Source organism: Capra hircus, chromosome 5 (assembly GCF_001704415.2).
Source record: "Capra hircus breed San Clemente chromosome 5, ASM170441v1, whole genome shotgun sequence".
NCBI classification, from domain to species: Eukaryota; Metazoa; Chordata; class Mammalia; order Artiodactyla; family Bovidae; genus Capra; species Capra hircus.
In genome coordinates, this window is record NC_030812.1 from 38,716,609 (window position 1) to 38,734,915 (window position 18,307).

At 37.7% G+C, this 18,307-nt stretch overlaps 1 protein-coding gene across 1 annotated transcript in view; it reads right to left on the reverse strand.

The window, feature by feature from the left end:
* Window positions 7,026–18,307, reverse strand: part of PDZRN4 (PDZ domain containing ring finger 4) — a 436,221-nt gene continuing 424,939 nt past the window's right edge. Inside the window, exons 9-10 of the mRNA XM_005680159.3 lie at window positions 15,268–15,384; window positions 7,026–11,372 (exon numbers count right to left, since the gene is read on the reverse strand). Coding sequence (XP_005680216.2) covers window positions 9,846–11,372; window positions 15,268–15,384 — 1,644 coding nt within the window. The 3' untranslated portion in view covers window positions 7,026–9,845. The remainder of the gene's footprint in view (window positions 11,373–15,267; window positions 15,385–18,307) is intronic.

Below are 18,307 nucleotides of genomic sequence, written 5' to 3' on the forward strand. Positions count from 1 at the left end.
CAGACTTTATTTTTTTGTGCCCCAAAATCAATGTAGATGGTGATTATAGCCATGAAATTAAAAGACATTTACTCCTTGGAAGGAAAGTTATGACCAACATAGATAGCATATTAAGAAACAGAGACATTACTTTGCCAACAAAGGTCCGTCTAGTCAAGGCTATGGTTTTTCCAGTGGTCATGTATGGATGTGAGATTTGGACTATAAAGAAAGTTGAGGACTGAAGAATTGATGCTTTTGAACTGTGGTGTTGGAGAAGACTCTTGAGAGTCCCTTGGACTGCAAGGAGATCCAACCAGTTCATCCTAAAGGAAATCAGTCCTGGGTGTTCATTGGAAGGACTGATGCTGAAGCTGAAACTTCAATATTTTGGCCACCTGATGCGAAGAGCTGACTCATTTGAAAAGACCCTTATGTTGGGAAAGATTGAAGGCAGGAAGAGAAGAGGATGACAGAGGATGAGATGATCAGATGGCATCACTGACTCAATGGACATGAGTTTGGGTAAACTGGTAGTTGATAATGGACAGGGAGGCCTGGCGTGCTGCGGTTCATGGGGTCGCAAAGAGTCAGACACGACTGAGCAACTGAAATGAACGGAACTCAACTGATCCTTAGCATGAACCATTATTTGAGTCTCAAGGCTGTGAGACCAGGGACGGCTTCTCAAAGGTTGCATTAACCCATAACTTTCCATTCCCCTTAACCTTCCTGTGTTTCTCACTGTATACTGACTTGCTTTATAAAGTTATATTACTTTTTACATGCTCACATTTCATCTTCCTAAGTTTACTAATGATCCATGTAAAGTATTTAACACAGTGAACATTGTATGCTCCAAATATGTTTCCTTCTCTTGACTGTTTTGTACCTTTTCTGTTGTTTTGTGTTCTCCATCTGATTGATTTTCTGATTAACATTCTGTTTCAGTAATGAAGTAGGGCTAAATTAAGTGGACAAAAATAGAAATCTATACTATACTCACTGATCCTACCATAATGAGAACATCAGTGTAGGGCTAGTTTCTGGAAATATTTGATTACAATTTGCTTCATAGTGTATTCCACAGATTTTCCAAGTTGTGTAGAGAAGTTGCATCTCGTCTAATCTATTCTTATCACCATCAAAGAGGTAAAGTTGAATAAATGTATGGCTTATTAAATTGTTTATTCAAACATACTTGAGGATTGAATATCTAGCACTGACAATCCTTTGTATTAAAATACCGGCTTTAAGTATCTGTGACAGTTCTGTAAATGGATCTCCAATACGTCTTTACAAGTGTCACTCTTTTGATCATGAACACAGCAGGCAGCACAATGGAAAAAGGTGATAATAAATCTGAGGCAGGATGCAGTTATATACTGGCTCTAGAGAAACAATTATAGGCTTATTGGTTAAAATCAAAATCTACTACTGAAACCCTCACCATAGGCAGTGTGTGTGTGTGTGTGTGTGTGTGTGTGTGTGTGAATTGCTCAGTTGTATCCAACTCTTGGTGATCCCATGGACAGTAGCTCACCAGACTCCTTTGTCCATGGAATTCTGCAGGCAAGACTACTGAGTGGATTTCCATTTCCTTCTCCAGGGGATCTTCACAATCCAGGGACTGAAGCCAGGTCTCCTGCACTGTAGGCAGATTCTTTACAGTCTGAGCCACCAGAGAATCCCTAGGCAACATATAATTCAAAAAATAGAACAAAATGAAAAAAGTCAATGAAACCGTGTAGCTTAGATTGGGACTTGAACCCAGAGTTTTAATTGAGATCACACACCTGGTCTCAGGACATAGTGAAGCTTGGGTTCTTTATGTCTTAATGCAGAAAGAATTCAGTGTGAGACAAAGTGACATGTAAGAAGTAGATTTATTTAGAAAGATACACATTCTATAGACAGAATGTGGTTGGCTCAAAAGGTGAGAATGGCCTTGGAGAAACACACTACACAGAGTGTGGACCATCTAAGAACACGAGAGGTTCTGAAATATGGGGTGGTTAGTTTTTATGGACTGGATAATTTCACAGGCTAACAAGTTGGAGGATTATTCCAACCATTTCAGGAAAGGGGCAGAAATTTCCAAGAATTGGTCCACTGCCCATTTTTTGACCTTTGATGGTCAGTCTCAGAACTGTCTTGGCATGGTGTGTGTTTCATTTATCACATGCTAATAGAATACAACAAGCATGTAATGAGGCTCAAGGTCTACTGGAAGTCAAATCTTCCATCATCTTGAACCTAGTTGGTTCTAGTCAGTTAATGATGTATCCTCAAGGGCTGTGTCATTCTTTTAGAGGTTGTGTCCTGCCTCCTCCCTCTTGTTTCATCAGCATGTTTGATGACAGAGAAAATGGTGGCAGAGTCTGCACTTCTGTTTAAACAGAAGAAAGAGCTTAGTGAACAAGCTGCTGTTAACTCTCATGCCTATTGTTAATCAACTTGGATGGTGTAAGTAGTAGAAGGAAGAGAAATTTGGGGGCAGACCATTATGAGTCTGAATACAATCTATGGCCTAGTAGTTCTAGAACTTATGGCAGATGACTAAAATTACAAAAAGAAGAACTGGAGCTCAGATCATCAGCTCCTTATTGCAAAATTGAAGAAAGTAGGGAAAACCACTAGGCCATTCAGGTATGACATAAATCAAATACCTTATGATTATACAGTGGAAATGATGAATAGATTCAAGGGATTATAACTGGTAGACAGAATGCCTGAAGAACTATAGGTGGAGGTTCATAACATTGTACAGGAGGTGGTGACCAAAATCATCCCCAAGAAAAAGAAATGTAAGAAGACAAAGTGGTTTTCTAAGGAAGCCTTACAAACAGCTGAGAAAAAAAGATAAGTGAAAGGCAAAGGAGAAAGGGAAAGGTATACTCAACTGAATACAGAGTTTCAGAGAACAGCAAGGAGAGATAAGAAAGCCTTCCTCAGTAATCAATGCAAAGAAATAGAGGAAAACAAGAGAATGGGAAAGACTAGAGATCTCTTCAGGAAAATTGGAGATGCCAAGGGAATATTTCATGCAATGATGGGCACAATAAAGAATAGAAATGGTAACGACCTAACAGAAGCAGAAGATGTTAAAATAGGCGGTAAGAATACACAGGAACTGTACAAAATGATCTTAATGACCTAGGTAACCATGATGGTGTGGTCACTCACCTAAAGTCGGATATCTTGCAGTGTGAAGTCAAGTGGCCCTTAGGAAGCATCACTATGAACAAAGCTAGTGGCTGTGATGGAATTTCTGTTGAGCTATTTCAAATCCTAAAAAATGATGCTGTTAAAGTGCTGCACTCAATATGCCAGAAAATTTGGAAAACTCAGCAGTGGCCACAGGACTGGAAAAGGTCAGTTTTCATTCTAATCCCAAAGAATGTTCAAATTACAGATCAGTTGCACTTGTTTCATATGCTAGGAAGATTATGCTCAAAATCCTTCAAGCTAGGCTTTAGCAGTACATGAATGGAGAAATTCCAGATGTACAATGAACCAGAGATCAAATTGCCAACATCAGCTGGATCATAGAAAAAGAAAATAAATTAAAAAAAAATCTGCTTCATTGACTATGTTATAGCCTTTGGCTGTGTGGATCATAATACACTGTGGATAATTCTTAAAGAGATGGGAATATCTGACCTCCTAACCTGTCTCCTAAGAAAACTGTATGCAGGACAAGAAAAAACAGTTAGAACAAGATGTGGAACAATGGACTGGTTTAAAATTGGAAAAGGAGTACATCAAGATTGCATATTGTCACTCTGCTTATTTAACTTATTTGCAGAATACATCATGGAAAATGCCAGGCTGGATGACTCACAAGCTGGTATCAAGATTTCCAGGGGAAATATAAACAGTGTCAGATATGCAGATACTGTCACTTTAATGACAGAAAGTGAAGAGGTATTAAGAGCCTCTTGATGAAAGTGAAAGAGGAGAGTGTAAAAGCTAGTTTAAACCACAACATTCAAACAACAAAGATCATGGCAGCCAGTCCCATCACTTTGTGGCAAAAAAAAAAAAAAAAAAGAGTGGGGAAAAAGTGGAAAGAGTGGTGCATCTTATTTTCTTAGGCTCCAAAATTACTGAGGGTGGTGACTGCAGCCATGAAATTAAAAAACGCTTGCTCATTGGAATAAAAGCTATGGCAAACCTAGATAATGTGTTAAAAAGCCAAGATACCCCTTTTTCCAGTGGTCGTGTATGGATGTGAGAGTTGAAACATAAAGAAGGCTGAGCGCTGAAGAATTGATGCTTTTGAATTGTTGTACTGGAGAAGATCTTGAAAGTCCCTTGGACTGCAAAATCAAACCAGTCAATCCTAAAGGAAGTCAGTCCTGAATATTCATTGGAAGGACTGATGCTGAAGCTGAAGATCCAATACTTTGGCCACCTGATATGAAAAGCCAACTCTTTGGAAAAGACCCTGATGTGGGGAAAGATTAAGGACAAGAGGAGAAAGGGGTGACAGAGGATGAGATGGTTGGATGGCATCACCTACTCAGTAGACATGAGTTTAAGCAAACTCAGGGAAATAATGAAGGACAGAAGAGCCTGGTCTTTTGCAATTCATGGGGTCACAAAGAGTCAGACATGACTAAAATACTGAACAACAACTCATCAGAAAATAAAAATAAGCTTTAATATCTATTGAGTGCCCACTCTGTGCCCACACTCATCTAGCTTCTTTATATGTATTAGCTCAATCGATTCCTAATTTATGAAAAAGGCTATATTTATCTCCCTCTAATGAGCAGCAGCAAGCGTAACCAACTTTCTTAAGAATATGAAACTAGTAAATGGCAGAGCTGGGAGGTAGGATACGGAGTAATAAACGGGATTCTAATTTATAACTGACCAGTGAGTTCAGGAGCAGTACTTGTTGAGACACAACACAGTTGACTAGGGCATGTAAAACATACAAGGCACTCAAAATCCTGAGCAGCTGTTTTTTGGTGAAACAGAAGAAATTCCAGAAGGATATATGTGCCAATGATTCTAACCGTGCAACAAACTGGGATCATGAGAGACACATTATGGAAAAAAAATTAGACACTATTGGGTGGAAAGCAAAGGGAGTGATAAGACAGTACCTTCTATGAGTGTTCAGAAATGAGTGGCTGTTAGCAAGAGTTAGGGAAATCCCCTGGAGATATGGGAAAATGTTGACAAAGAAAAGGAGAGGGTTTATTTGGCATGTAGGACACCACATGCAGAGTGGCCTCGAAAATGAGAGTGGCATGTTAGACAAACTGTGGGGAGTCCTGTCTGATTAAAGCAGAAGCAGAGTGGGACATTAGAAGTAACACAAAACATCTCCAAATAATCAGCTTTATGGGACCATTAACTCAGTTCTACAAGGATACTCCTTATAAACTTGTTCCAGTATAAACCAGTCCTGTTGAAAAAGGTAGCATACTTGAGTAGAAATGGAAAAAAAAAAGAGAATAAAAAATATCTCAAAATATTCTTTTATTAATAAGGACTGATTTGGTCAGTTTTTTTGTCAGTGGTTTCCTGTTGTCACTATTCATTGAAATTCTGAAGCCATTTCATGCATATTTACAGAAGCAAATGGTTTGTTTTACCTAGATTTTAAATCTTTTTAATAAAGTTCCAAATATTTACATTTTGGAAAATAATGATGAGAAACTGGAAAGAGAACATAGACTTCAGGTAAGTGGAAAATAATTTTCTGGGAATTTTTTTTTTACTTTATTTTTTAAGAAGTGAATTTGTCAGTGAACTTATTGCAGTATTCAATTCATTGAAAATTAATAGAAATTATTTAATAATTATTATTGTGCTACTATGAATTATATCATACCAATCCATGATTATGTATACAAATAAAAATAATGGAAATCAACAAAATAGTAGAGTACAAATCAATACAAAATAAAATTTCATTAAATTTTATTTAAAGTTGGAATAATATTAGTATGAAGGTGCATCTTCCCAAGTGGTGCAGTTGGTAAAGAATCCACTTACCAACACAGGAGACACAAGAGATGTGAGTTTGATCCCTGGGTTGGGAAGATCCCCTGGAGTAGGAAATGGCAACCCGCTCTAGTATTCTTGCCTGGAAAATTCCATGGATGGAGGAGCCTGGCAGGATATAGTCCATCGGGTGGCAAAAGTTGGACATAACTTAGTGATTAAACTACCACCACTCGGTAAAACACAGATTTCTTGAGGTCTGAGTTAGACATTCTTTCTGGAGAGAAGTGTGAGATCTGATAGAAAAAAAAGTTGAGGTTAAATTATAGAGTCCTTGATGAATATCTCAGGCATTCAGATTTTATCCTATACTCAGGAAAAGATTTCTGAAGATATTCAAGCAAAGTGAGGAAAGTAGTATTTAGGAGGCCCAGTGTTGCTGCCACAAGTTAGGGAGACTGGGAAAGGTGTCCAGGGAGAACAAATCCAGATCTGTCGAGGTAATTAGAAAGGAGATGGAGACAGTATATACCAAAAGATGAGTGGGTAAGGCTATTGAAGACAACCTGACATATTTAGAAAAGAAAATTCACACTGCTTTGTCACTTACCAGATAAAACAGAAATTCGAGAAGACTCAGGTGATAAGTGTGACAGAGCAGCAAACAGTGGCACCATCACAAAATAATTTGAAGTAGAGATAACAGCTCATTGGAGGCATAAAAATATGTTTAGATGGAAGATTTAGACACAGCAGCACGACATGGATTAAATCAGTATGTAGTTATGGAAAGGTTATGTTAGAGGAAGCCATGCTGTATGCTCCTAAAGGGACAGTCTGCACAAAATAGCGTGGCAACAATAGCCTTCTTCATGACACACAGTGAAGAAACGCCCATAGGGAATACATTATTCCCCCCTCCATAGGTCATTCACATATGGATCCTAACACCAATTTTTGTCAATTAAACATATGGAATTTCAAAGGTAAGCCCAAGTAAAGTATTGTTTCCTCTTCACAGTCACATACGTCTTTTGAACTAAAATAAAATATTTCACATATAGTCACTTATTTATCTTTGTTGAGCAGCAGGTTTATTATTCATTTACTAGAAAAAAAAACATGCTTAGCACAAAGATATGTTATGTAGAAAGATAAAACATAACACTTCTCAGATTTTCACTGATTTTTGAAAAAGACACTTCTCAATTTGTAGAACTGTATAAACACAGACATGAAAAACACTAACATCACAGTTTTTAAAAATTGGCAAGCACATTAATAAAAATAAAATTAAGCTGGTAACTTTGGAAACACTGCATTCTGTAAGATGTGTACATATTTCTTCTGGAAAATATCTACATGTTGGTTCCAAACTCATTTATCTATAGGAGTAATTTGAATTCAATGAATATTTAAACCCAGTTGTATCAAGAGGATAAACAATAACCATAGGCATTAGATAAGGAAGAAACTGAGTTTTTAAGATAGAGAGGCATTCTTATTTAAAATCATCTGATCAAAATTTAGCTCTAGGTGCACTGAGTAGCTTTATTGATTAGATTAAAGTTAGCAGTGATGAAATTCTCAGTTAAGTTGCTATTACTATGACTATCTTAAAATTTTTGAGACCAGCTTTTTATTATATGTAAATAAGATTTATTTCTTTCCATCTGTGTAATAGCCCTTTAAAAGGTAAGAACTTAGACAGGTAGACGAGTAAGGAAAATAGTAACAAAAGGACCAATACGTGAGATAAGTGAATAAAATAATTTAACTCAACTAGCATTTGTTATTGTTTAAATGACATCCTATGAGAGATTTCCAAAGAAGGTGACTCAAGGGCCAGACTCCATGAACTTTAGATCTGTGGAGGGAGACAATAAGTTCTGTGTATGTGATCCAAATAATGGAAGGATAAAATCTTCAAGGTAAAATAAACTGCAGGTGCATCATAGTGTATGTCAAAATGCAAAGAAAATCCAGTGTCATCAAAACAGGCTCCAAAGAGAAGATGTACATGTGATTACTCTCTAAGAGAGTTGTAGGGGTTGGCACAGAAACTCCAGATGGGTAAATAACATTAGATAACTTCAGTGAAAATGGGCAGGTTGCTCGGAAGCCAGAACAAGTCAGAGGAAACCTAAAGAGGAGGCACAGGAGGCAAGGTGGGCAAGTTAGTGGAGAACCTTGAAAATAAGGCTGAGGCATCAGAGTTGATTTATGAGCTAGTAAGGAGCCATTATAAGTTTTTAAACAGGAAAGCAGCTTCAAAGATGTTTAGATGTTGTGTCTCTGTTATGTTACAACAATCTTTTGGGTTGAATGAAAATTTGATCAAATTCACACACACATTGATCTGGTCTTTCACTTTGAAGGCATCATGATTGATATATGATATAGTTGATGTGTATATGATGAAAAGCTAGACTCAAATATCCTATCTGAAAATCTAACAATCTCACTTTTTAATAAGGCGTCTGTAATTGAGTAGGCTGAAAATTATTGAAAAGATAGTTTCCAAGAATTTCTTTCCAAAGGATGAACTAAACAAATGCTCATGGTGCTGTGGTCTGAACTGCCTCTTCCCTGACAAATCCATATGTTGAAGCTCTAAGACCTAATGTGATGGTAGCTGAAAATGGTGCCTTTGGGTGGTAATTAGGTTTAAATGAGGTCATGAAGTTGAGACCCTCATGACAGGATTAGTGTCCTTAAAAGAAGTTACATCAAACAGCTTCCTCTCTTTCTCTACCTTGTGAGGACAAAGCAAGGAGGCCATTTACAAAACAGGAAGAGAGCCCTCATCAGGAGCTGAATTGGTTGGTGCCTTGATGTTGGGTTTCCGGCCTCAAGAACTATGAGAAATTCCTGTTATTTAAGCCACACAGACTATAATATGTTGTTATGGCAGTTTGAGCTGTCCTTATAAACAGTCTCAGCTACTTACTGATCCTCTGTCTCCTCTTAAATTGTTCTTGGATTTTCTTTACGTGGGTAGCAGTCAAGGAGAGCATGAACTCATGATTATTGAATGCTTAGACAGCAACTCTTAGATGCTCTACATAACTTAATCTTGGTAAAAATATGTGACACAATGATCTATGGGAAACATTTCAGGACAATTTATTGAAAAATGGGATAGAAAATGTACACATTTTATAATTCACAATTAGGAGTCTTCTAAAGAGTATACATATATAACTAATTTATATCTGGTAACCACAGGGAACAATGGAAATAGAACACTCCTTGATAGCTTTTCTCAGGGATAATCAATAATATATTTCTCTTTTATTGTCACAATTACCACAACTATCTAACTACATAAACAGTGTCACTACATACCACAGGAAGATTGTCCACCTACACTTTACTGAGACAAAGATGATGGCCATTTATGTGTTCAATGTACAACAGGATGTTAAAAAGAGGTGATTTTTATGTATAAAACAAGATGTGGCACATGATTTATCATCAGGTTTGATTTCATATGTATTAGGTCAAGAAGCAAGCATAGAAATATTTTGGCATTGAGTGTTATTAAAGTTGAAAATAAGTAAACTAGAGAAATAAATCCAGATCTGTAATAGGTACATTAAAATAGGAAATTAATTGGCTCCTCAGTATTTTTGTGCAAGTTTTTTTTCTTTCCTTTTGCTTGTTTTTATATATAAATGAGTAATATGAATATATCACAAGTCAAAGAAAAAAATCTCAGCCAAAAAGAAGTACCGATATATGAAAAACAAATGAAAAATTAGCAGGTATTTTTGCTTACAAAAAATTTAAACTGTAAAGAGTCACAAAATATATATAAAAATGCCACATTGAACGAGGCAAGCATCCTCTACCCAAACTGGTAGTACCCTCTGAAAACCAGCTGCATTCCATCCATTGGGTCATACTGTGGTGACAGACAAAAAGGCATTAGGAACTTGTGTACCATCAGGGGACTTGGCCCCATGGGTCATCAGTTCTTGGATTGTCATCCAGTTGTCCAAAATTTTCTTGTTTCTTTTCTTCATCATCTTTTTGTGACTCAGTTCAATGATGTTGACCTCCTTCTTGCCCTCACTGCCGCTCTGGGGACTCTCCTTGAGACACTCCAGCCGGCTCCGCATCATGAACTCTCGGCGGCGCCGCTGCTCCTTGGCCCGCACCAAGTGTTGTTTCCTCTCCTCTTTGCTCCAGTACCGCCCCATCTTCATCTCGCTCATGGTGTCATCGTCCGTGGTCATGCCACTCCGCTCCTCCTTGATCTTTAAGGCACGCTCCTTTAGAATGCGGTCCCGCACGGGTCTCTTGGTGATGTACCGCGTCCCGTCGCTCCTGATTTTCACCTTCCATTCCATCTTGGGTTCTGAGCACTTCTGAGACTCCTTGCACACGCTCACCAAGCTGAGCTGACTCTGAGCGTACTCGACTGCGGACTTCTGTTGAATTAACTGCATGTAGCTTTGATAATGCCTGGCATGTGCTGGGATGTTTGCATATCTATAGGAGGAGCTGTGGTAAGGAGAGAGATAAGGGATGTGTTCACTGCTGGTCTTCTCTGGATCAGAAAGCTTGCTGCTTTCTGAAGTCTTCTCTTTGCCTTCAATGACACAGCCTTGTTCAGAGGTTTTGGCTTTGGTGCAGGTCGACTCTTTAGTGCTCTGGCCAGAAGAGGACTGGCTGGCTGCCATCGTGCTTCTCAGGTTTTTCTTATTGGTGAGGCTGATCACTCTTGGAAGGGAACTGTCAGGGGAACGGTCCACAGTGAGTGGAGTGCTTCTGCAACTTTCAGCTGTGTTGTAAGCACTGGAGCTGTCTTTGTCTGACTTTTCTGGGTGTTCAAGGATGTCATCTAGTTTTCCCCTATGGGTGTCTATGCTGGTGCTATAACTTCGGAATCCTCCATCATGCAATGCCCAGATATCTCCATACTGGTCTGTCACTTTCTGGAGCCTGTGAGCCTGCATGATAGTTTGGCACTCAAGTTCAATGTTTCTCAGTTCTTCATTAAGCAACTGCAGTTCATGCTCCACTCCCTCTCGTCCTCCCTGATTGCATTCTATTGTGCTGCTTGAGTAATACAGGTCATACTCCCCGTGCTTCCTTATCTTGCATTTGAGCTCCAGGAGCTGCCGAAATCTTTCACACTCCTCATCTTGGTTGCCAATACAGTCTGAGTCAATGTATTCACCAGACACAAAACTCTCATTGCACTGAAGTTCAACGCTTCCCAGAGTGTCTTGGCTCTGGCCCAGCTCTCTTTTGCTTTTCAGAGAGGTGCCGTGGGGATCCTCGGTTGCATTCTCCTGCTCTGAGCTCTCGTCATTCCTCAGGCTTTCGTCTGTGCGCCCCACTCCGCTGTCCTTCTCATGGTTGTTGGATGAGGATGTTGCCGTGTCTGTTGTGCCCTCTTCTTCTTCTTGCTTTTTTGGCTAGGAAAATAAAGTGAAGAGAAGAAAGAAAGTTAATTATTTTGAAAATCAGTCGTTGAAAACTTGTTTGAAAAAACAATGCTTCTTGGCAAAAGTTCACCTTCTAGAAAGCTACCCTAATTTTAGTATCTATAACAGTTTTACAAATAAAGGCAACTGGCTTACGGCAGTCTTTTTTTTTTTTTTTTTTTTTTTTGCTCTAAAATAAAGAAAACAAAAGCTGCTTGAATATGGCTATGTTACTCACTTGGAGATAAATAAAACGGGATACATTAAAATAATTAAAATTATGAGTCATTTAAAATAAGTGATTCTTGTCTTAGGCTCTCTTTTAGTTGAGAAACTGGAGTGAAGTTTGTATAAATGAGGTGACTTTATGAGTTTCTGAGGTGATAACATACAAAAGGACGAGTAAGACAGAATCCAAAACAGTCTTCAGCAATGAAGGTCTGGAATTCAGAAGCCACATCACTTGTTACTATTTCTTTTCTTCATGAACTTTTCTCAAGTTCAAGAGAAACGTCATTGGATCTAGTAATACACTGATGATAATGAATGAAATATCACAAAATTTCAGGAATAAGTACATGAGCCCAAGACCTTCCATCCATAGATAAGGAAACTTAGTCCCAGATGGATGTAACTTCTTAGGCAGGAAGTCTAGGAGGCCAGTGCCATCCTCCATGGACAGGATTTCTTTACATCCGAGGCACTATATTCTTGCATACATGTACTTTGACTTCAAGGCATCTCCATATCATGTTGTTCAAAAGCAACAGTAATGTCTTAGGATTCATTGGGTTGCTTTAAAAAATTTTTCTACTCTTAGCCAGTAATTTCCTTCAGAAGTGAGTTTTATTCTACTGAGAGTAAAATGATGGCTCTCCTCAAATCTGAGCATCACTGATTGCCAGACAAGGGCATAATGTAAAAAAACCAGATATGTAAGTAAATATATATGTGAACTTCACTCCCTGGTAATTTTTGGCTTTTCAAGCAGAACAATTAACTGTCACTGCCCTAGGGAGATGCACATCTAGTTGTTTCTCTGTGAATAGCGTAAAGTTACTCTTTATTCTATCACTTCTCTTATAAAAAGTCTACAGATACAATTTCTAGATTGTTTTCTCCTTATGTCTAAGTCTACTCACTTTTATACATATATACATTTTTCCCTTTAGCAGGAAATTATATAATTAGATATAATTAAGCCTGTTAGTGTCAAAGAAAGAAAGGATAGGTGATAATAAATAAAACAGGTTTGAAAGTGTCAGATAATTGTTGTTTTCTTCCAATCAAGTAATGGCAGAAAAAAGTATAATGAACTGGAGGGAGAACATGACCATGTATCATGTTAATTCTAGGATTCTCAATCTTTCGATAAAATATTTTCCCTCATTTGTTGAGAACATACTATGATTGATTTAAAATGTCTTATTGATAAAAAAGAATGTTAAGCATAAGGCACTAGTGGTAAAGAACCCGCTTGCCAATGCAGGTAAATGTAAGAGATGTGGGTTTGATCCATGAGTCAGGAAGTTCCCCTGGAGGAGGGCATGGCCACCCACTTCAGGATTCTTGCACGGAGAATCCCATGGACAGAGGAACCTGGCAGGCTTCAGTCCATACAGTTGCACAGAGTAAGATACAACTGAAGTGACTTAGTGAGCGAACATACATAAGTAATTGTAACTAATCATGGAAAACTTGATACATCTCTATATTCCTTGCTATAAGGTGACAGTGACATCAAATGTGGTAACATTTGCATACTGTGCCATAAAACCCCCAGGCAAAAATATTGGAGTGTGTTGCCATTTCCTTCTCCAGGGAATCTTCCCAACCCAGGGATCAAACCTGGGTCTCCCACATTGCAGGCAGACTCTTTACCATCTGAGCCACCAAGGAATGCCTATAAAATCCCCAGAGTATATTACTGATATTGGACAGTTTAGTTTGTATACCACAGTACTTATATTTATATTTTCTCCTATCTAAGAGTAAGCTGAAAAATACAAGAAGGTGATATTTTTCTTATGGAGTATAAATGATAGACAAATTTGTTGACAAAATGTGTGTCAACAGCAGTCACAGGACCAAGGAGAGCATGTAAGGTGAAACTTTCAGATGGTTGCATATTTTAGCTTTTATATATGGATACACAATTTTTAATTGCATTTATCTTTCTTTGGTTACTGGTTTATGAGCACATGTGAAAATAAAAAGAGTTTTCTATTCTCAAAACTAAAATTCCTGGTTTCTGATATAATGTTACTCTACAATTTGTTATTTCCCTATGGAATCATCATAGTGACAGGAAATGTTTCTACCAAGACATTTCTAATGTAGTATTATTGTTTATAAGGGCAAAGGACTTTTAAAGGTTTCTGTATTTCTCATCATTTTTCAGTCTCATGGTGAAGAAAAATTTCTACACAGTGAAAATCTAACCTCAGGGACATCTTGTGTTACCTCAAAAGACCTAGCATTTGTATTATGTCTGATGAGTAGGCAGCATCTGACACCATATCACTTCACCTGGGCAGGATTTCTCCTTTCTTTATTCCAACATCCTCCTGTCAATTCTGCATCAGGTCACATTTTGTCTCTAAGAGAGAAAAAGCCTGGAGCAAGGACTTTCTTGCTCATAACCAGCAGCTGCCACCAAAAAATATCTTTATTTGTGGCCAGTGTTGAAGTCATACATATAACTTTCAATCTGTCCTCCTTATATTGAAAAACAATCACTACAGCAGCAGCATTGCTTTTGAGCATGAACTACTGTTTGTGAAGTGGCCACTGACTATCCATGGTGAGCACACATGGTCTGTCAACTGTAGTTTGCAACCTAATTATTAGTATATGCACACACACACACACACACACACACACACACACACACACACACCCCTCTGTTATGGGATGTCAGCATGTCACCCTATCTCATCATTCAGTTTGGAAAAGTGATAAGATGTTTGTGTTTTATGTTCCTAAGCCTAACTGTCTGGACTTTTTAAAATAATAATCTTTTAGGGTGAGTTAACAATTAATGTTGAGAATAGGATGATAATTAAACAGTCAGCAGATTGAGAGCAGAAGTGTTAATACAATTATATCAGGGAAAAGAATGACATGAATCTGACATAAAAAATCTAGGCTATATTGATCTTAATTTTATCTAGTAAAAAACAATGACAACAAAAATGAAAAGATTCCTAAGGTTCAGTTTGCCACAAACCACACTTTGATCATTCACCAGTTATGAATTACTTAAAGGGAGGAATTTTGCTCATTTTGTTTGTATTCTCAGAATCAAATGTGGTACTTGAAGTAGATCAGGGGCTCAGAATTTTTTGTTGAATGAATAAGTGACCTTAAGGCAAAATGATGTCAATAATCTCATCTAACTACTCTTAATTCAGTGTAATCATGATACCAAATATCCAAATAAGATCAGTGGCTTAATCATGTCATCATCTTCCTCAAATAGATATTCAAATATCTACATTGATATTTTAAAATAAAAAAATTACTTTTTGGGGAGGAGGGGTTATTTCATGAGATACAGTCTATCTCAGCTGGTGTACTGAGAGGCAAAATATATTTTTACTATTAAATTTCTGAATTACATTGAACAGTACCTGAGTCAGCACCTGAATACCACTGTGCCCTCCATAATGGTCCCTAAGCTTCTCAAACTAAAAATATTCTTAATAGAAAAAATTGTACGTATTTCCTCCACTTCATTTGAGATGATCTTTTGCCTTCAGAAATTACCATCACAGAGATGTTCACTAAAACTCTTTGATTTAAAAAAAAACAAATTCATTTAAGATTATGCATTTAAGGAAGAAGAGCATCATTTCCAATGATGGAGTTCAGATCGTGGTCCTACCTGCTCCACCTCATCGGCAGTGCGCTGCATTGCATCATTATGCTGTTCTTCCAACATTGCCAAGTTTAACTCCTCTAATAATTCATTCCTTTCATCTTCCAGCCAGCCTTCATCCACCTACATAAGAATACATTAGTACATTATATTCTGTTAGTGAGGACTCATGCTAAAATAGGGTAAACTTAAATGGTGATGCCTGACTAGTTCCTTTTATCATAATGATTCTCTTCAAAATACCAGCCTCCTATAGTCCACCTCTCAGAAGGAAGAAAAGGTGATAACAAAAAATTGGGCTCTTATGCTTTTTATCTTTTCCTAAAACAGAACTACAGATTTTCTCTCATAACTGAGTAGATCTCACAGCACAGAACATTACCGTCTTTCAAAATGTATGAAAAGCATGCTGCATAATCCACAGCTGTCACACTCATTGCCTCCGACAGTCCCCGTGCTAAAGAACTGCAGTGGTACTAATAGGGCTATGAGACAATAGGGCCTTTTTCCTTAACAACAACCTCAAAGCAACTCCACACAAAGTGCCCCTCTCAATAAACACACACACACACACACACATGCTACCCTCACTCTGTTTTTGATTTTGAGGTGGATGACTTTCAAGTTAACAAGATGGCTCCTTGCCACAAATACACACATTTATTTTATCTGAAAAAAAAAAAAGGAAAATTCCAAGTTATTCTCAAAAACAAAGTGACGCTATGGTATAACTATTGTGATTCATTTCTCAGACCCAATTCCAAGGAAAAAGACCCTACATGTTGCATATAAAGGTGAGGGAGCAGTGGGAAGCATGCAGAGTTTTGTCTGTGGGTGCTGAAGGCAGGTATTCTTGTGGTAGTCTTACACAAACTAAACCAAGCAAATCCTTTTGGCTTCTTAATACAAAGGGAAGTGGAAAACTCATGGTTATCGTTAATATGATAAGTGTTGACAGTCAATACAGATAATTTGCCTCAAAGTGGGTTTTTGGAGCTAGATTACATAAATTAGCTGTCTATACTGATTGAATTAACTGAATAATTGTCAAAGTTCTTCTTTACTCTGTGTTATAATGAACAGCAGTTTTCTAGTGAGTCAAAATTAACAAGAGTGGGAGATGTTTTCACTACCAGACTAATGCTTAAGCCCCAAGCAAACACATAAAACAAGCTTGTCTTTAAGAGAGCTGAACTTCTAAAACTTAAACACAAATAAACCTGTGTGCATGCTCAGTGTGTCCAACTCTTTGTGACCCCCACGGACTGTAGCCTGCCAGGCTTCACTATCCATGGGATTTTCAGGCAAGAATACTGGAGTGGGTTGCCATGCCCTCCTCCAGGGGATCTCCCTGACCCAGGGATCAAGCCCATGTCTCCTGCATTGGTAGCTGGATTTTTTTATTTATCATTGAGTCACCTGGGAATCCCTGAGAAAACATTAAATTGCATCAGAAGAGGCATTAGTGTATATGCATCATATTCATTAAAATAAGGCAATCATAGGTTTCTTTTTTATTTACTGAAGTTTACCTAGACCTTAAATTATCTCAAACTTGACTGGGCCAAAAGCATCAATGCATTTATTCATCCTCATTTATTTCAATTTGGCCTGAATAACTTGACCAAGTTCTACCCCAGTGACTTTGATATGCAGATGAGCTATGAAAATTAAGCTGGTTAAAAATTTAAATTCAGTCCAATTCATAATTGTTCAAGTTTTATATTTTTTAATCCCTTTTAAGTTTCATGAAGTTGCAAATGCCAGACTCCAAAAGAAATTACTTAAAGCTAGAACTATTTATTTTTATAAGCATACCAAGGAATGTTTCTTTAATCAGGTCAAAACAAAATATTTGCCAACATTGATACAGTGAATGATAGAACAGAATCTTTTGAAATTGAAATGAAGGGGTGGGGAAGACAAAGAAAACAAATGATAGAAATTAACAGTTCCCTATAACCCTTTTCTTGTTATCTAACCCACAGATCCCTGAGTTGCCATGGGTAGTTGGTGTCCATCTGCTTTGATAAGGTGTCCCTCTAGGCTGGAGGGTACACAACACACTCAGTCAGGAGAGGTTCTTCTGGCTCACCTTTCCCTGTCACATTTCCCATAATGTGACAGACTGGCATAAATACGGCAGTCTGAGTCCAGTGCTCTGGCAGAGCATAGTCATAATTATACAAGGGGATCTGTCTGCACCGCAGAGGATCACACATGGTATCTCAAAGAAAGGATCAACCTGCACTGTCTCAAAAGTTCTCTACAGTTCTAGCAAGAGCCTGTTCTCACCCAGGGTCCCAAGGGGAATAGGGCAAAATAGCAATATCTTTAATGGTCTAAGGAAGAAAATGGGCAGAAAATGAAAGCAAGTTGACGTTGACAGGGAATGGAAGAAATGAGTTATTTAAAAATATTGCATGGTTGCACAATACCGCCCCCAGCAACTCTGTAGATTATTTCTGAGAGTATTTGAAACATTATTTTTAAAAGGCTAGAAAAATGACACGTAAACTTCTACTCTCCCTAAATAAAATATACAAACAAAAATGCAATAATGAAATATATTGAAACTGATGGGAAAATATGGTGACATAAATACAAGTTTTGTTTTGCATTGCTTTTGCCACCTTATAGCATGTAATGCTTAAATTACATTTTAAAGTAGGTGTTACAATGCATTTTCTTTCCTTATTTTTCTAGAAATCTGGTTTTCTAAAGGCAATCAGCTTCATTGCAGTGTCGTTATGACTTCTTCAGGATCAAGGGGCTAAGGAAGATCCTACTTTTGTCAGACAGGATGGTATCCTTCAGTCAGATGACCATCTTTTATAAATTGTGGAAAGTATTTGAAAATTCATCCTCCAACATTAACTCTTGGGTTAGGAGTATAGTCAGTTATTCACAAACACCACTTGTTCTACTGAAAACATTTGTGCTATCAAAGATTAACGGGATCTGGTCTTATGTTATTAACTTCTATTCTTTCCACAGTACATTATAGCTGTTATATGGCATAGTTAAGGAAATGCTTTAATTCTAG